Source organism: Prionailurus bengalensis, chromosome E2 (genome assembly GCF_016509475.1).
Source record: "Prionailurus bengalensis isolate Pbe53 chromosome E2, Fcat_Pben_1.1_paternal_pri, whole genome shotgun sequence".
Lineage (NCBI taxonomy): Eukaryota > Metazoa > Chordata > Mammalia > Carnivora > Felidae > Prionailurus > Prionailurus bengalensis.
The window spans coordinates 5,899,371-5,920,199 of record NC_057352.1 but is presented as its reverse complement, the minus strand read 5'-3'; the positions used below and the strand labels follow the sequence as shown (position 1 = coordinate 5,920,199).

Below are 20,829 nucleotides of genomic sequence, written 5' to 3'. Positions count from 1 at the left end.
TTCCTGAGATGTCATTGCAGTGTCCATCGCTCACAAGGCACATCTCCACCAGCTGGCGCCAAGAGCTTTTGAATTTAGTCACCCTCAACTCGAGGAAAACATCTCAGCTTATAATATAATTGGCCTTATAACTACTCTCTTACCTTAAATTGTTAGAAACGTTAATTTAGAACACGCAGGAAGCAGCTCTGTTCCACAGCGATCAAAAAGCAGAGAAACGAGCACAGCGGGGGCAGAGGGACTAACAGACCCATAAACTGCCAGGGGCGGAGCAGGGCCAGTAGAGTCGAGGCTCCGCCCCCACACTGGCCCGCCCCCACCGCGCGCTTTCGGCCCAGTCCCTACTCTCCACGTCCCGCCCTTCGCTGGACGCGGCCCCGCCCAGGCCCCGCCCAGGCCCCGCCCCCTAAACTACTTCTCCAGGCCGCCGTGCGCAGTTTCCTTCAGACCCGGAAGTGAATCGAGCTGACGGGCAGAAGCTCTCCGGTGAGTGAATTTGGGATACCCAGTGTCAAACCCATGTTTCGAGGCAGCACAGCCTGCTGTCCTCCACTCCGAGGTTCTCTGGTGGCTACAACTACCGTTCTCTCCCTCCCGCTCACGGTGAGTCCCGGCGTGGCTGTGAGACGTTCCGAGGCCCGGCGTCCGGCTCCGCTTACAGCCCCTCCGCCGCTTCACGTGCTTCACTGTCCTGTTCCTCCGTCCCTGGTCCAAGAATGGGTTGGGGGAGGGGAGGGGCTCTTTTCTGTGCGGTGTTTGGTCAGGGCCGGGCCTGTGGCTTGGAGGGGAGCGTCAGTCCAGCCCAGGTCCCACTGCAGCCGCAGAGCGCGTGGGCCACTCCGCAGGCCAACGAGTTCTGCAGAAAAGGGGAAGAACCCGCTCCTTTGCTCGCCTCTGCGTTCACGAGCCCCTCCTCGGGCTCCTCCTGGGGCGGCAGAGCCCTGTCCCTTCCCGTGTTGAGGTTCTACCTCTGTGTGTGGTTGTGTCACCGGAAGACGGTTTGTTCATTCTAAGCATGAAACAGCCTATTTTCAGCACTCAGGGTTCACTTCTCAAGACTGATCTTATCCGAGAAAGAAGCCCCGAGGAACAGGAAAGAAAGAGGAGGTCGAAATGAGTCGTTCCCAGGTAACGGTCACATTCTTGGTTGTTTCTTCTGTGTCCCTTAACTGAATTTGGTAATGTTCTCTCGAGGGACTTGCCTCACACGTGTGCTGGAACTCCCCCAGACCTTGTCTCAGTACCTCTCATCGTCACTTAGATTCCATTCCTCCCGCATGGTGACCCGGAGACGTGGAATTTGTGAAGAGGCCGTGTTGGGGATCATCTAGGAGGAAGTTTTCATGCTTAGGTTTGGATCAGAAGCTGGGAGTGGGCCTTTGGTGTCAGTGAGGTTGGCAAAGGGGATTGTCTTAGGGGTTGCATAGGAACGCGCCCTCAGTTCCTTGTGGACAGCGTTAAGAAGAACTGCACATTTGTGCGCCCAGTTAACCTGCAGGAACTGCTGGAAAAGAAGACTGAAGAGGGGAAACCTGTTGTCCCTGCTTTTACAAGGCGTTTGAAACTAACCAAGTGAATGGGCGTGTTTCTGGCTCGGAGATAGTAATGATTTGGATTGGAATGGAAAGTTCTGAAACATAACAATGATAAAGGGTGTTTTATTGTGCAATTTGTTTTAACAGTAAGTTCTTTAAAATCACTCAAAGCATATCCATCCCGTGAAGATCTTGTTCACCCTGGGGCTTTTGCGCAGGTGTTCGACGTAAAAATGTTTCAGCAATTCCAGTGAAGCAAAAAACTTGGTCTTTGTCGTCAGAGTGCCTGGAGGCAAATTCTGGCCCCACCAGTTGTTACTGAACACCAATTTGTTTTAAACATCACATGCTGTATATCTTTGTTTTCAGGTGAAACTCCAAACAGTGTTGCACATTCTGGACTAAGAAGTAAAACATCTACTTCCCTGTCACGCCCTCCATCATCACTCGCTGACTTTTGTTAGTTCTGTGCAAGATTAAGTGCAAGTCTTATAAAAATGCATTTACCAGCATTAGTTGATTTTAGTTAAAATTATTCAGTGAATGTTATATTGTGCTATTTTATTCCATACACAGATCTTGGAGTTGTTTTCGTGCCAGTATACATAGAGACAGCTTGTTCTTTTTAGATCCTCATTAAAGCATTCTCTAGGGACGCCTGCATGGCTCGGTTGGTTGGGCATCTGACTTCAGCTCAGGTCATGATCTCACGGTTCATGGGTTCGAGCCCCACGTCAGGCTCTGTGCTGACAGCTTGGAGCCTGGAGCCTGCTTCGGATTCTGTGTCTCCCTCTCTCTCTTCCCCTTCCCTGCTAGCACTCTCTTTCTCTCTCTCTCAAAAATAAATAAACATTAAAAAAAAAAAATTCTCTGAAGATGCATGGATCCCACATGGTTCCCAATGAACAGGCACTGTGTGCAGTGGTGAATGGCAGGAGCCATAATGTCCCTGTGTCAGCCTCAGTTTTAGTGGAAATGCTTCTGTTTACTGCCGATCGTGATGTTTACTAGAATTTTCTTGCTTAATGACACTTCTGATTTTTTATTCAGCATGACTTAATTATCCAATAATATCTTCAAAGATCTAATGCTTTCAAAACATTTTTCTATCTTAATCTATTAAACTGATGTAGAACATTAATGCATTTTATAATCTTCAATCATTGTTTTATTATTGGATATACTATGCTTGGCTTATATTTAAATGGACAAAATTTTGATATTTACATATATATGTATTTAGTGGAAAAGGTAAAGTTTTCTATTTTTTTATGACTAGGTTAATACAAGAATAATGTTAACAACAACCTCATTAAAATTAAGTACAGTTTCTGAATGTTATTTTACCCAAAATACTGAAATACAGATGAGTAAAAAAAATGATAGATTAGCAAAATTCATCCCCCAAATCTGTCTGAGACAACTGCTTTTAATGAAAGTGTGTTTAAGTGTGTGTGCATGTATGCAAGCAGAAACCTATGATGTGAGGGGCGCCTGGGTGGTTCAGTCGGTTAAGCATCCGACTTCGGCTCAGGTCATGATCCTCATGGTTCATGAGTTTGAGCCTCATGTTGGGCTCTGTGCTGATAGCTTAGAGCCTGGAGCCTGCTTCAGAATCTGTGTCTCCCTCTCGCTCTCCCCCTCCCCTGCTCTAACTCTGTCTCTCTGTCTCTCTCTCTCTCTCAAAAATAAATGTTAAAAAACGTTAAAAAAAAAAAACTTGTATGTATTAAAGACACATTGTTTCATAAATAACTTTTTAAAAATGTTAATTTTTGACAGAGAGAGAGAGAGAGCATGAACAGGGAGGGGTGAAGAGAGGGAATCCCAAGCAGGCTTTGAGTTGCCAATGCAGACCCTGACATGGGGCTTGAACCCATGAAACTGAGATCATGACCTGAGCCGAGATCGAGAGTCAGATGCTTAACTGACTGAGCCAGTCAGGAGCCCCCATAAATAACTTTTATATTTATTTTAGCCTTTGAAAATTGTTCTTACATACTTTTCATGGCCTTAAGTTTTTTTCTGCACTAACTCATTAGTAAATTAATAGTGGTAAGAATAGTAATGTACTATGTGTGTGCACATACAGCGACATCATATGCAGGTCCATGTTTTTCAGCTTTGAATTCTTCATGCTTTCTCACTAAGAAAACCTGCTAGCAATGTACTTTTAAAAAAATGTTTATTTTGGGGCGCCTGGGTGGCTCAATTGGTTGAGGGGCCGACTTCGGCTCAGGTCCTGATCTCGCGGTCCGTGAGTTCGAGCCCTGCATCGGGCTCTGTGCTGACAGCTCAGAGCCTGGAGCCTGTTTCAGATTCTGTGTCTCCCTCTCTCTGACCCTCCCCTGTTCATGCTCTGTCTCTCCCTGTCTCAAAAATAAATAAAAACGTTAAAAAAAAATTTTTTTTTAATGTTTATTTTTGAGAGAGAGAGAGAGTATGTGGGCAGGGGAGGGGCAGAGAAAAAGAGAGAGAGACAGAGAATCTGAAGCAGGCTCTGCACTGTCAGCACAGAGCCCATTGTGGGGCTCCATCCCATGAACTGTGAGATCATGACCTGAGCTGAAGTTGGACGCTTAACGGACTGAGCCACCCAGGCACCCCTCAGTGTAATTTTAATGCTGCTTCTGTTACTTAACTGTGGACTCTAGGTTCAAGTCTAAATTCCGAACACCTGGTTTTGGTTCCAGCTCTGCCATTTCTTAGCTATTTGACCCAAGGCAAATTTCTTAGAGTCTCTGTGACAGTTGCCTCCTCTATAAGGCAGGAACAGATATTTCTCTAATGTTATTACCCAAATTAAGGGGTGCCTGGGTGGCTCAGTCAGTTAAACGTCTGACTTTGGCTCAAGTCCTAATCTCATGGTTTGTGAGTTCAAGACGCGGATCAGGCTTTGTGCTGACAGCTCGGAACCTGGAGCCTGCTTCGGATTCTGTGTCTCTCTCTCTCTCTCTCTCTGCCCTTCCCCAACTCGCACTCTGTCTCTCAGAAATAAACATTAAAAAAAAATTTTAATGTTATTACCCAAAATAATACCCATTTGAATAATATGTAGCACGTTATAAATGTTCAAAAACTTTTTGTCTCTGTTCTTATAATCATCCTCACATTCTTAGATCTCAGACTTTCTTAAAAGTCTCTGAATTTTGTAGTCTCTAAAGGCACTACTCATAGCGTAGCTCATCAGAGAAATCATTAATGTGTAAAATATACTACCTGACACTTCTGTGTAGTCCACCTTGTGATGAACTTTTTAATTTGTGTATTTTGTTCACAAAATTGCAGAATGCACAGTGACTTTGTGGATGTATGTCCTCTCTTTGAGAAGTATAATAACACAAAATTGGGGCTATATGACTGGCTCAAAAATATCTTCTACCGATTTGTCAAAAAACTCACTACCACCAAATCAATCCTTACATCGCTCTCTTATAATTTGCGTGAAGATAATAACTCTCCTCATGGTCTCTTAGTCAAATGTGTTTTCCTTTCAGGGGCGGTTGACATTCAGGGATGTGGCCATAGAATTCTCTCAGGAGGAGTGGGAGTGCCTGGACCCTGCTCAGAGGGCCTTGTACCGGGAAGTGATGCTGGAGAACTACAGGAACCTGGTCTCCCTGGGTGTGGATAAAGTGCGTCCAGATGTTGGGATCTGCCCTAGTGAGTTTCTTGGGATCCTCTGCCCTGCCTGACTGTGATCAAAGCTGTTTTGACACTGAAATGAAAGCTTTATGAAGTGGCATCTGGACTTTCATCTCCTCCTTTCTTCAGATTATCTGCCCACTCCTCCCTAGATTAGTATTGCTTCCACCACCTGAGTAATCACCAAACTGTACAGCAAAATTTTAAAATACCGGATTCCCTGGTTTTACTCCCATGCTTTTGATCCAGTAATTCTCAGAAGAGAGCTAGATGGCTATATATGTAAAATGTTCCTTAAGCAGAAGAAGGCAGTCAGTGGATGAAATTAGTGTAGACCCATCTGTAACATCTTCCGTCTTCAGATGAACTAAGGGCTGGGATTATATTCTGGAAAAGCCCCAGCACATAACTTTCATTTCTTATAAGCAGGAATCTCTCTGACCTGAATATTGTCTCTGTTTTGGAGCCAGGGACAGAGCCCAGGGGTCTGGAGGGCAAGATGAAAATAGTGAGAAAACCAAGTGGGTTTTCCACATCTGTGTCAAAGCTGTGAATGCTGGTGACAGCTGAGACAGTCAGAGATGAAGCTGCTTCATCAAATACTGTCTGAGAGGGGCGCCTGGGTGGCTCAGTCGGTTAAGTGTCCGACTTCAGCCAGGTCACGATCTCGCGGTCCGGGAGTTCGAGCCCCGCATCAGGCTCTGGGCTGATGGCTCGGAGCCTGGAGCCTGTTTCCGATTCTGTGTCTCCCTCTCTCTCTGCCCCTCCCCCATTCAAGCTCTGTCTCTCTCTGTCCCAAAAATAAATAATAAAACGTTGAAAAAAAAAAATTAAAAAAAAAAAATATTGTCTGAGAAACCCTCCCCAACAAGGAGAGGTCTGGGAAAAGAAAAGTACTTGTGAGCACACAAAGGAAATCTCCCCCATTACTCTGTCGTACTGTTGGATTATCTTCCAACCCTCTGACGGTGTCCCAGCTGATGCAGAGACAGAGACAGAGTCTTTATCATGACCTACAACACTCTATCATCTGGTTGCTGTGACCTTTTTGGGCCCTAGGCTTTGAGAGGGATGAGGAGGGCTGTGTCACGGGGACCCTCATTCCTGTGGTCTCTCCTCCCGTACTTGATTCCATCTGATTCCAACCGATCCATCAGTTCCTCTGTAGTCCTGGCCCCAGGACCTGTCCAGGGTTCGTCCTCAGTTCCTGTGTTTGGGAGAACTGTTTACGAGATAGGAAAACACTGAGTGCTCCTCCATTGCATTTGGGCCCCAAGGATTCGTGGGACTGCCTCAAGGCCTCATAGCCATTTTGTCAGACCTGCTGTTGCCACACATCAAGAATATAATCAGGCAGTGGGGTGGCTCTTCTGAGATTGTTGGTCATCAGTACCGTAAAGACAGTGGACAGAGAGATTGTCTCTTTGAAACCCAGTCCTATGTGGGGAGCGTGCCTTAGTCTTCTCAAAGACCCTATAAAATCTAACTCCTTTACTTCTGTTATCTTGCCTTGTTGTCCTTCCAGCGCTCTGCCTACGCTAGGGATGCAGATGAAACTTGGCTCTTCAAGATTTCGTATTTTCCTAAGTGCAATTTTGCCCGTGAAACTTGTTTTCCTAGGGTCTGAAATAGCTTCTTTATCTGCTCTGATAACCCACTTTTAAATGATGGGCAACCTCTGGTGGACTTACCTATGGAGGGGGCTTAGCGGGTAACAAAATTTTTGAAGAACGCTTTGATTAATGTATTACAGTGCTGTCCTGCTACTTACGGGAAGTGCCCATTTACGCCACTGAGTGGAGTTGTCAGCAAGTCCTAGGGATGCTGACATGGAAAGTATCAGGATAGCCCGACCGATCGGTGATAATAGTTATCTTTCTGCTGTTGGTGGGGTGTCACCCTGTCTCTCAAGGGCAGTGTGGCGATATTGATCAAATATCTAATGATCATTCCTTTTGAGCCAGCAATCAAAGGTGTACGAACTTATCCAAAGGAAAATGTCACAACTGTGTGTCTATGAGGCTTTGGCCAAACTGTGGTTCATGTCACATTTTTCCCCTGGCATGCACCATTGTTTACTCTCCTTCAAACAAATAATGATTTTTTTTTTAAGTTTATTTATTTTGAGAGAGAGGGAGCATGAGCAGGGGAGGGGCTGAGAGAGAGAGAATCCCAAGCAGCTTCTGCAGAGTAAGCGCAGAGCCCGACGTGGGGCTCGAACTCATGAAACTATGAGATCATGACCTGAGCCATAATCAAGAGTCAGACACTTAACTGAGCCACCCAGGCGTCCCTGATTGTGATCCATCTTGAGGGAACTTCTGAAGTTAAATGATGCCTCCTTTTTTTTTTTTAATTCTAGTATAGTTAACATAGTGTTGTATTAGTTTTAGGTGTACAATATTATGCCTCCATTTAACTTCTAATTTGTTATGTTTAAACCACAGCAGTTTTCATTATCTACGTTTCCATGTACATATTAAAAATGAACTTTAGGGGCACCTGGGTGGCTCAGTCGGTTGAACGTTTGACTTTGGCCCAGGTCATGATCTCGCGGTCCATGAGTTCCAGCCCCTTGTTGGGCTTTATGCTAACAGCTCAGAGCCTGGAGCCTGCTTCAGATTCTGTCTCCCTCTCTCTCTGCCTCCTCACCCACCTGTACTCTGTCTGTCTGTCTGTCTCTCTCTCTCAATAATAAATAAACATTTTTAAAAAATGAACTTCAAAAATTTAATCATTGATTATATGTTTTTGATGACACTCAGAATTCTGTTTTATATCTGTGATTTGTGGGCTGCTGGATCAAGTAATAAATATTTTTAAATGTGTTTTATAGGATTTGCTTCTTGAATGTTGAGAGTTATGGCTCAGCAGCAGTTTCCCCAAAATCTATTCAAACTCCTAATTTTGTGAAAAATTTATCTTATTCCCTTTATTTCTCTTTCACCTGATTTACCTGTTATTAAAGTACCCTTTTCTCAAATTGATGGGATTTCTAAAGTGGGACTATTGGATATCTTGAGAAAATATTTTTTTATTAAGTTACTGTTCATCCCAGAAACCATTAAATTGATTTGCCACAATTTGTTATATAGGATACCTTGCTTTTTTTTTTTTTTTATAGTATATTTAAGTTTTCTAAATACAAACTTCTTGGAGGCACCTGGGTGGCTCAGTTGGTTAAGCATCAGACTCTTGATTTTGGCTCAGGTCATGATTGATTTAACAGTCATGAGATTGAGCCCCACATCGGGCTTCACACCAGGCATTGAGCCTGCTTGGGATTCTCTCTCTCCCTCTCTCTGCCCCTACCCCACTCGTGTTCTTGCTTTCTCAAAATAAATAAATACATGCATACATACAACTTCTTGGATTTTATTTGAATTTTACTGACTCTTTCTATTTTGGTACAAATGCTGTATTTTTTAAATTTTTTTAGTGTTTATTTTTGAGAGAGAGAGAGAGAGGAGGGACAGAGAGGGAGGGAGACACAGAATCTAAAGCAGGCCCCAGGCTCTGAGCTGTCAACACAGAGCCTGATGTGGGGCTCAAACCCATGAACAGTGAGATCATGATCTGAGCTAAAGTCAGTCACCTAACCAACTGAGCCACCCAGTCACCCCCAAATGCTTTACTCTGATAATTAATTTCCCTCTCTAGGTTTATCATGTACATCTTGGTATACTAAACTAATGTTTGAATGTCTCATTTTATCTTATTGGGAATTTAGCCAACCTCTTCCACTCCATGTACATCCTCACCACTATTGCTTCTATAACTCCTGGAATTTTCCACCAAATTTTTCATGTTCTGGAAACTACATTCTTTGCTTAATACCTGAAGGCTGTTTTGATCTTCATCTTTTAAACTGCATTCCACAAAAAGTTCACCTGGTCCTCATTGACTTTCACCTGTCAGTACTCTGCAGTTCCCTGGCTACAGTCAACTGCTTACATTGCTAACCACCTCTCTGCACATCTGCCTCCTGCGTGGCACTGCCACAAGTTGTTTCTGTAGAGTCACCTGGTACTAACATTGCCCTTCGGTAGAATCCATTCCGCACTGTGAGTCATTATTTTCCCCTTGAGGTTGCCTAGGCTGTGATAATTGTTAATGAAATCAGAATTTATTAATTTTGGCTAAGTACACATAATTTCCACTGATTCATAATAACTATATATCCACCAATACCTATAGTAAGAGCATCCTTTACCTCATGTCTCTTTATGCCAGCAGTTGTGTAAAGAGATCCAAATATATGATTTCAGATAACTAGAGGAGAGTGCAAAAGAAGCACTCTTATTTTTATATAACAAACAAGGATACTTAGTCTCAAAAAGGCTAACATGCCAAAATTGGTAAATTTCCATTTATAAAATATGTAAATAATTTGGTTGGTATATATATATATATCTTTTCAATTTTTATTAAAAAGAATTTTTTTAAACGTTTATTTTTGAGACAGAGAGAGACAGAGCATGAATGGGGGAGGGTCAGAGAGAGAGGGGAGACACAGAATTGGAAATAGGCTCCAGGCTCCGAGATGTCAGCACAGAGCCTGACACGGGGCTCAAACTCACAGACCATGAGATCATGACCTGAGCCGAAGTCGGACGCTTAACCGAACGAGCCACCCAGGCTCCCCTTATTTTTATTTTTTTAGCTTAATCTAACCACATCCCCCCAAGTTCAGAACTTGACAAAAATCTGCTGCTAAATTTGTTTCCTCCTAACAAACCCTTTGTCTTCCCTACCAGGGATTCATCATCTTGCCATGTGTCACCCTCCATTGCTGAATTCTTGACAGACTTTCTTTGCATCTGCATGTGTACCTGGAATGAATTCATCCATTCTCTCCTTGATGGCCATGTCCAGAATTTAGCTTTTATTTTTTTTAATGTTTATTTATTTATTTGGAGAGAGAGAGAGAGAGCTCACACACACAGTGGGGAGGGGCAGAGAACCTCTCTCTCTGGGAGAAAGAATCCCAAGCAGGCTCCATGCTGTCAATACAGAGCCCCACATAGGGCTCATTCCCATGAACCATGAGATCATGACTTGAGCCTAAACCAAGAGTCAGATGCTCACCTGACTGAACCACCCAGGCGCCCTAAGAAATTTGCTTTTGATACCTGTTGAGAACATTTTTTGTACATGTCTGATGTAATATGTATGTAGGACTCTTTTGAGGATATGCTTATAAACAGAAAGCCAAGGATATTCAATTTGATAAATTTTAAGGCAAATGTTGGAAGGTAAACCTATATTCCTCCCACTGTATCGTACTGCCTGCCTTTCTAATCTCTTCATTCTTCCCTGCCCCACCCCTGCCACACCCATAGTGTATTTCCTGAAGAATGGGTCAGTATTGTGCCACTTGATATAAATCAGTTCATGTCTTTTTGTAAGATAAAGATTTGTACTGTCCCAGCACAATTGTATTCTCATAAATTTGCAAGCTTAGGCTCTGTTCTTCTACCTTTTCTCAGATTGTTCATTGATCTGGATGGAGCACACTGTTCCTTTATTAGCGTATTATTGTTGAGCCCCTGGACACCCAAGTCTCCTCAGAGAACCCTATCCTTACCCCTTCTCCCACATTGTATAAAGATCTATACTCTTCCAGAGGACATCTTGCTCAGGATAGCACCACTCCTGGTCACTCTCTAAATCAACACTTTCAGGGAGTGATGATTCAGATGCCGTTATCCAGGAGGGAGGAGTCAGAAACAATATTAGTGACACAACTCAATTCCGTAGTTTTCCTGAAGCATTTCTCTGCAGGTTGATGGGATTTATTATGCCCTTTTGCTTACTTCCTGGGGTGGGCAGCGGTGTCTAGTGCTCAAGGACCTGTGCTCTGAGCTTACAGGCCCAGGTTCAAGTTTTGGCTTTCACATTTACTTTCTGGGTGAATTAGTATTGGATACATAAACACCATGGGTCCATTGTTTTTACCTGAAGTAATATGATGATTTACCTCAAGAATATTAAATATGTTAATGCTGTGAGAACATTTTGATTTTTGTATAGCATATAGCAAGGACTGAAAATTTACTTTTGTTTTTCTAATATTTTTTAATCCCTCTTACGTGATTGACCTTTGCCTGCAGTGTATTGTGTTTGTATTCATTTTGTAATTTGTCTCATCTCAATGTTGTCTCTGCCTTAGTAAATTTTCGAGGCACATACTCTAGTACATGTATTTCTTTAAAAAAAAATTTTTTTTTTGTTTTACATTTATTTATTTTTGAGAGAGAGAGTGAGACAGAGCATAAGCGGAGGAGGGGCAGAGAGAAAAGGAGACACAGAATCTGAAGCAGCCTCCAGGCTCCGAGCAAGCGTTCCGCACAGAGCCCAACGCGGGGCTTGAACCCATGAACCATGAGATCATGACCTGAGCCGAAGTTGGTCACTTAACCAACTGAGCCACCCAGGCGCCCCTCTAATACATGTATTTCGTAATTGCAGAATTGCATAATTAAGTGTTGTTTCATAGTTAGGAAATAGCTCTATTGGTTGTTAGTTAACTGCAAGTATGAAATCATAATTCTGATTTCTGATCGCCTTCCCAAATTCTTTATCTTAAAATATGTATATACCTGAACCAGATATTTAAAACATCAGTGGTTCTTAACATATGTTTCAATTCTCATATGGTGGGGGTATAGCTCAGTGGTAGAGCATTTGACTGCAATGCTCATAGTACGTACTCCTTCCGAAATAGGAGCCTTTTTCTTTGTTCTGACGGAAGAAGTCTTTAGAATGCCACAGATTGAAATGGTTTGTAATTGTGTTTGCTTATTTATCTTCTAGATTTACTGTGGGTTTCTAAAAATGTTAGATTCATTTTATTATGATTTACAGATAATGGTTTTCAGTATCCATTATGTATTATGACTGTCATGCACCAGTGGTTAATGTCTGCATGAATATAGATAGTTTTATTATAGAAATTCAGAACAATATTTGTTATTCTTACAATGGTGTTTTATCAAGTTTGCCTCATTTTCTCAGAGCTGTTTTTATTTTGTAATTGTGAATTGCGACTTATTTATTAGAGAAGTTTGTTAAGATATTTATCATTGGGGTGCCTGGGTGGCTCAGTCAGTTAAGTGTCCAACTTTGGCTCAGGTCATGATTTTGTGGTTTGTGAGTTCGAGCCCAGCGTCAGGCTCTGTGCTAACAGCTCAGAGCCTGGAGCCTGCTTTGGATTCTGTGTCTCCCTCTCTGTCTCCCCCTCACCTGCTCGTGTTCTGTCTGTCTCTCAAAAATAAACGTACATTAAAAAAAATTAAGATATTATTTATCATTATATTATCAATGCTCTGTTTTAGCCTTTATTGTTGTACCTAAATAGTTAGGTACCTTTACAGTGTATGTGCATTAATATAATATTGCTTTTCTTCAAATATGAGACACCCAAATATCTACTGCCAAATGGTGAGTACTTTGGGGTGGCAACAGAAAGATACTACTTGTTTCAGGGCCTATGTAAATACTCTGAGTGGTTTGATCATAGGGTGTTGGAAGTAGGCTTTCCTGAAAATAATTTTATCTATGTGTAAACACCCTTTCTTAATTGAGGAATCCAATTCCCTTTGTATTCCTAAATATTTGCATACGTTGGTTGAGAAGTTTTAGAACTATCTAAGAATAACTTTTGGCATAATGTTATGTTTTCAAGGTAAAATATTCATTTTACAACTCTAGTTAATAGCAAACCTATGGTTCTTTATATCTTTCAGATATTTCTGTTAGAAGTGTGATTAAGGAATTATCAACAAAAGAGGATATTAACAAAGAAGAACTGTTCCAAACACTGATGTTGGAAAGACACAAAAGAAATGACATCAAGGGTTTGGGTTTCAGAGAGGTCCAGCAAAATACACATGAGTTTGAGAGTCACTATGGATATAATGAAACAAATTACAAAGGAGTAACTGCAGCCCATAACCACAGTTTCACTGGTAGAAGAGATGAACAGCATAACATCTCCTGGAATGTTTTCCCTCTAAAACAGGATGTTTCTGTAAGGAAAAGTACTTCTCAATCTTACAAATGCGAGAAGTCATATAAAAGTTATTTGTTAAAACTAGAAAATAACATAACTTGTGCGGGAAACAAGTATATAAAATGTTTTGAAAATGGGATTGGATTAAGGTTTCAGTCACATCTGACTGACCTTCAGAAGTTTCAAACTGAAGAGAAAATTCATGCATGTTATCAAGTTGAGAGGTTGATCAACAGTAGTTCTGCTTCACCACTTCAAAGAATTCCTTCTAATATCAACATTAGCATTTGTAGTAAATCCAGGAAATTTCTTATTCATCCTCCATTACTTACACATCAAAAACCACATAATAATGAAGAGCCTTACAAATGTAATGATTGTGGGAAGGCTTTTAGTGGAAGCTCAAACCTCACCAATCATCAAAGAATTCATTCTGGGCAGAAACCTTACAAATGTAATGACTGTGACAAATCCTTTAGCCGGATCTCACACCTCACTAGACACCAGAGGATCCATACTGGAGAGAAACCATATAAATGTAATGTGTGTGGCAAGGTCTATAGTCAACATTCAAATCTTACAATTCATCAGAGAGTTCATACAGGAGAGAAGCCTTACAAATGTGAAGAATGTGGCAAAGCCTTTACCGAATTTGCAAAACTTACTAGACATCAGAGAATCCATACCAGAGAGAAACCATATAAATGTAATATATGTGGCAAGGGCTATAGTCAAAATTCAAATCTTTCACGGCATCAGAAAATTCATACAGGAGAGAAACCTTACAAATGTAATGAATGTGGCAAAGCTTTTTCTGAGTATTCAAGCCTTACTCGACATAAGCGAATCCATTCTGGAGAGAAACCTTATAAATGTAATGAATGTGGGAAAACCTTCAGAGGAAGCTCAAATCTCACCCTTCATCAAAGAATTCATTCTGGGCAGAGACCTTACAAATGTAATGAGTGTGACAAATCCTTTAACTGCATCTCACACCTCACTAGACACCAGAGAATCCATACTGGAGAGAAACCATATAAATGTGATGTGTGTGGCAAGGTCTGTAGTCAATATTCAAATCTTGTAATTCATCAGAGAGTTCATACAGGAGAGAAGCCTTACAAATGTAATGAGTGTGGTAAAGCCTTTATGGAGCATTCAAGCCTTACTCAACATAAGAGAATCCATAGTGGAGAAAAGCCTTACAAATGTGAAGAATGTGGCAAAGCCTTTACCCAATTTGCAAAACTTACTAGACATCAGAGAATCCATACCAGAGAGAAACCATATAAATGTAATATATGTGGCAAGGGCTGTAGTCAAAATTTAAATCTTGCACAGCATCAGAAAATTCATATGGGAGAGAAACCTTACAAATGTAATGAATGTGGCAAAGCCTTTTCTGAGCATTCAAGCCTTACTAGACATAAACAAATCCATTCTGGAGAGAAGCCTTATAAATGTAATGATTGTGGGAAAACTTTTAGAGGCAGCTCAAACCTCACCAATCATCAGAGAACTCATTCTGGGCAGAGATCTTACAAATGTAATGAGTGTGACAAGTCCTTTAGCTGCATCTCACACCTCACTAGACACCAGAGAATCCATACTGGAGAGAAACCATATAAATGTGATGTGTGTGGCAAGGTCTGTAGTCAATATTCAAATCTTATAATTCATCAGAGAGTTCATACAGGAGAGAAACCTTACAAATGTAATGAGTGTGGCAAAGCCTTTATGGAGGGTTCAAGCCTTGCTCAACATAAGAGAATCCATAGTGGAGAAAAGCCTTACAAATGTAAAGAATGTGGCAAAGCCTTTAGCCAGTCCTCTAACCTTGTCATACATCAGATGATTCATACTGGAGAGAAGCCCTACAAATGTAATGAGTGTGGCAAAGCCTTTAATGTGTGTTCAAGCCTTGTCCGGCATCGAAGAATCCATACTGGAGAGAAACCTTACAAATGCAATGAATGTGGCAGGTCCTTTACTCAATTTGCAAACCTTACTAGACATGAGAAGATGCATACTGAATAGAAACACTGTGAATTCAATACGTGTAGAAATGCTATTGTCCAAAAATCAAGTACTGGGGATCTTCAGAGAATCTGTAGTGAAGAGAAACCTCACAAATATAATGTTTATAGTACAACCTTTAATGTGTGTTCAAGACTTACTCAACATCAAAGAATCCATGCTGAATAGAAACCATATAAAAGTCATGTATTTGCAAAGCTTGTAACCAGGGTTCACGTTTAATTAGACCCCAGAATATGCATCTTTGAAAGAAACCACAAAAAGGTAAAGGGTATGGCAAGGCTTTTATCCAAAGATCAAGCATATGTAATGTCTCCTACTGGAAAGAAACCATATAAATATAATGAATGTGTTAAACTTTTGTCAGATGTTAAAATGTTTACCTTAGGGGCCATGAGAGAAAACATACAAATGTATTGAAAATGGCAAGGCCTTTAGACAATGGTCTGACTTTTAAGATTTATCAGAGAGTTGATATTGTAGAGAAACCTTAAAAATGAAATGATGTGATAATTTAACCATTTCTCACAATCAGCTACACATCAGATAATTCATAGTGGAGAAGATAATGTCTGAGTTCTCCTGAAGGATTACTTAATTAAATTCCAAATAACATTGGGGCGCCTGGGTGGCCCAGTCGGTTGAGCATCCGACTTCGGCTCAGGTCATGATCTCGCGGTCTGTGGGTTCGAGCCCCACGTCGGGCTCTGGGCTGACAGCTCGGAACCTGGATCCTGCTTCATATTCTGGGTCTCCCTCTCTCTCTCTCTGCCCTCTCCGGCTCATGCTGTCTCTCTCTGTCTCTCAAAAACAAATAAACACCAAAAAATTTTTAAAATTCCAAATAATGTTAATAGTGATTAGTTAAAAAATCAAAATAATACCTATTGATTGGTTATTTAAGTTACAAGGCTATCTGTGAAAAGGTCCTGTTACTTTCCTCTTATTATATAGTTTATTTCAGGTTTCTTGAAAAGGCCAAGTTACTGTTGATGATTTTCATCCTGAGGTTTGAAATCTGTTCATGTTATACCTTCATTACAATCCTTTCATGTCACCATGAAGATCTCTTGGAAGGGTTTAATAAGATAAAAGGGCAAACTTCATTAGGTGATGTTCATCCATGTCCAGAGTTTCCTGCAAGAACAAGAACCGTGAATTTGAGTGACAGTGTGGGTGGCATATAGTTGATGTAAAACTATGATCCCAGTCATCAAGATCAATGTGTTAAGGACTCTCTTCTCCAGATTTGTTGGTATGGGGCTTTTATAGTGGATCTGAGGAGGGTACTGAATGTGGCTTAAACCTCCCAACCAATGCCAAAGAAAGAGTAGATAGGCTATCTAATCAGCTTACCTAATTGGTAGAAGGGGGAGGGATGGGATACTTGAAGCCATTAATAGTCAAATAATTAAAAAATGAAGTCAGGATGGAGCACCCGGATGATTCAGTCAATTAAGCGTTGGACTCTTGATCTTGGCTCAGGTCATGCTCTTGCAGTTTCTGAGTTTGAGCCCAACATCAGATCTGCGTTAACAGTGTAGAGCCTGCCTGGGATTCTGTCTCTTCCTCTCTCTGTCCCTCCCTCCCTCCCTCCCTCTCTCAAAATGAGTAAACAAAAAATAAAGTCAGACTAATTTAACACTGAATGTTTACTCTTAAAGTTTTTCACTTCTTGGTTGGGAAAGATGAGTTTTCCTCGTGCTAATAATCGCGTGTCCTTTTCTGCTGCACATGTAGGATCATTTATATAATATGTGAAAGTGTTTGTGAAATACTGTTCAGATAAATTGCCTGTGACATTTTTAGGGTAATTTCATGAAAATGAATGTGTAGGAAGTTTTATCAGACAATAGATATGATTTAGGGATTTTACTAGGAAAGCAGTTTTTCAAAGGCTATCAAAATCTCAATTTGGGATTATGGTAACAAGCCTTATGGTTCATGGTTCTTTTTCAACTTTGCTAGAGATTCATTTTAATTTTCTTTTTTTTTTTAACTTTTTAAATGTTTATATATTTTTGAGAGGAAGAGAGAGACAGAGTGTGAGCAGGGAAGATAGAAAGAGAGAGAAACACACACAGAATCTGAAGCAGGCTCCAGGCTCTGAGCCAACAGCACAGAGCCCAATGCAGGGCTAAAACTCACAAACCACGAGATCATAACCTGAGCTGAAGTCAGCTGTTTAACCGACTGAGCCACCCAGGCACCTCTCATGTTGATTTTCTTATAAGTTTTTTTCTTACCACTTTTCCCTTCACATCTTTTAAATCAACTTATATATTTAATTTACATTTTATCCCTTTACTAAAAAATTTGGAGGATGTATGACAAAGGGCTTCTGAAACTTTTACAACATAAAAATGAGAGGTACAAAGTGCTTTATGAATGTAAAGAAAGAAGGTCTGTCATGTCTTTAGTTCAGTGTAACAATTGCAATGGTACAGGATGATGAACTGGTATCTTGTAATGTGGAGGCAGGAGACCTAGTGCTTCCCTGAAAGTCACACTAGAATTTTAGTTAAAAATATGCTCATTTTACCTGAAAAGTTTCTAAAATACATGCTCTTTCTGCTGTTACAATTGCTGTCGTCATCACTTCTATTGCAATGGAGATTGGGACCCATATCTCCAAGGTCTTGCAGGACAGAGTCAGTCAGAATGTTTTCCTGAATTCAATGCAAATATAATGGATATTTGTTCATTTTATTTATATATAATTCACATGCCATAAAACTGACACCTTAACTGTGTACAATTAAGTCACTTTGTATTCACAATTTTGTAAAACCTATCAGTACTAACTCCAGACCAATTTCATCACCCCATAAAGCAACCCCATACCCTTTAGCACTTCACACCCCCACCCCTTGGAAATTGCACTGTAATTTCCGTCTTCATGTTTGTCCTTATTCTGGGCATTTCATATAAATGAAATCATACAATATGTGGCCTGTCATGTCTTTTTTCTGTGAAAATGTTTTCAAGACTGATCCACGTTGTAATGGATCATTACATGAGTCCTTTTTATGGCTGAATTGTAGTATTATAAGTGTCCTGAAATATTGTATATGAAATCATTGTATGAAATTCTTTGGACTCCTACTTTTAAGCTATTTAAGTAATGTTGCACTTACAACCTTTTGGGTTTTGGTTTTTGGTGTGTGTGTGTGTGTGTGTATGTGTGTGTTTGGTGGACATTCTCAGTCCTCTTGGGTACATGTATTGGGTTGAGATTGTAGTAGCATAAGAATCATACACAAATGTTTCAGTTTCTCCACTTCCTCATTAACAGTTGTTTTCCACCTTTTTTATTACAGCTACCCCAACAGGTGAAAGTGGTATCTCACTGTGTTTTTGACTTGCATTCTCTAATGACTAATGTGTTTCATGTGTTTGTTGGCCATAGGTATATCTTGTTTGGAGAAAAACTATTCAAGTACTATACACATTTTTAAATTGAGAAGTTGTTTTTTGTTTTAAGAATAATTTACGTATGATAGATATATTATACCCTTATCAGGTATATAATTTGTAAGTATTTTGTGGGTTATCTTTTCACTTTTTTGACAACGTCCTTGACACACAACTTTTAAGTTTTGGTGAAACTTTATTTTGGGAAGGGGTTGCTTGCACTTTTGGTATTGTATTTAAGAAACCATTGCTTAACTCAAATGTCAGGAAGACTTATACCTATGTTTTCTTCCAAATATTTTATAGTTCTTGCATTAAGTTCTTTGATCTGTTTTGAATTGACTTTTTAAAAAAAAATTTCTTTAACATTCATTTTTGAGAGAGTACAAGCAAGGGAGGGGCGGGGGGGGGGACACAGAATCTGAAACAGGCTCTAGGTTCTGAGCTGTCAGCACAAAGCCCAGTGTGGGGCCTGAACCCATGAACCATGAGATCATCACCTGAATGAAAGTCGGATGCCTAACCGACTGAGCAACCCAGGCGCCTCTGAATTGACCTTTGTATATGGTGTGAGGTAGGGGTCCAACTTCATCCTTCTCCATGTAGATACCCAGTTGTCCCATCTATTCAATATATATATTTTAATTTTTTTAGTGTCTATTTTTGAGAGAGGGAGAGACAGCATGAGTGGGGTAGGGGCAGAGAGAGAGAGGGGGAGACAGAATCTGAAGCAGGCTCCAGACAGCTGTCAGCACAGGGCCTGACATGGGGCTTGAACTCACAAGCTGTGAGATCATGACCTGAGCCAAAGTCGGACACCTAACCAACTGAGCCACCCAGGCTCCCCTCCATCTATTCAATGTTTTTAAGCATCAGATTTCCTTTACTATATTTAAAAAGATCAAAATTGCTCTTTTATTAAGAGAAATGATAAGACCACTGGGCCATGGAACCAATATAGTCAGGCTGGTTGACATTTTTAAACTTTGAAAATACGTAAATAGTAGTATTCTGAGGGACTGTAGTGATCAGTGTTTGGTCAGGGAAATATATACATACAATTATTTAAGAGTAAGAATTGCATAAATTAAGGCAAGATTTTGGAAGGAGTTTGAGCAGTGAAATGTGTGAAAGACTGGTAGATCATAGGAACAGTTACTAACAGTTAAATCTTAAAGCTCCACAGTGGGTGGAGAAGCCAAAAATCATGCATATATGTGAGAAATTACTGCCTCTGGTTGCCTTAAATATGTAGTTAGAGCTAGTGGGGAGGTCTGCAAAATCTTTATCCTGTCACTGGTTTCTCCCGAGATTAACATTTTCTGTTTCAATTTGCCTTCCAAATTCCATCTAGGTTTTTCTCATTTTGCCAGTGAGAATCATACAGTGTTTAAAAGCAAAAGATTGACCGTAGTAGACTGAAAATAGGATAAGCAATAGACCAAAAGCATGGGGAGAGGCTGAGCAAAAAAAAAAAAAAAAAAAAAAAAAAAAAGTGTATGGAATAAAGCCTACATATAGTGGAGAATAAAGTACCTGAGAAAACCATAAGCTGTCTCCTCTGGCTCTGCACAAAGTGTAAAACAGGTAAAAGCAGAGTGGTAAACCGCTTGGTTAAGAGTTGGAGTGTCACAACTAAGAGCAAATCTGCAAATGATGGGAGAACATTTTCTTTTTCGTTTCCTCTTTCTTTTTCTTTTCCTCTTTTCTTTCTTTTAGTGCTAGACATTTGGTGAAATCTGTCAAACCACAATATGATTACTAAGCTAATGGAAGAGAGACTATTGATCACACATGATAATGGAAACAGCCTTTACAAAATTAGTTTGAGAAAGTCACTAAGCGAATTATAACCCATAACAAACAGCAAAAACATACTCTAAAAAATGAGGAGAATCTGATTTCCAGAGTTCCACTTTATACTATTTTGAATGCAAGTTTTCACCAAAATTATGAGGAACGCAAAGAAACAAAAGTATGACTCAGTCACAAGAAAAAAGAAATTAAGAATGAAATAGGGCCTTTTGTAGCAACGTGGATGGAACTGGAGAGTGTTATGCTAAGGGAAATAAGTCATACAGAGAAAGACAGATACCATATATTTTCACTCTTAGGTGGATCCTGAGAAACTTAACAGAAGACCATGGGCAAGGGGAAGGGGAAAAAAAAAAAAAAGGTTACAGA

The 20,829-nt window shown here is 40.5% G+C and overlaps 1 protein-coding gene across 1 annotated transcript; it reads left to right on the top strand.

The window, feature by feature from the left end:
• The first annotated feature begins 848 nt into the window (after positions 1-848).
• On the top strand, positions 849-15,428 carry LOC122494761 (zinc finger protein 665-like). Its single transcript, XM_043600181.1, has 3 exons — positions 849-1,128; positions 5,033-5,198; positions 12,929-15,428. Exons 1-3 carry the CDS (start codon positions 1,114-1,116, stop codon positions 15,229-15,231), a joined length of 2,484 nt encoding a protein of 827 aa, XP_043456116.1. The 5' UTR covers positions 849-1,113; the 3' UTR covers positions 15,232-15,428.
• Positions 15,429-20,829: the final 5,401 nt, after the last annotated feature.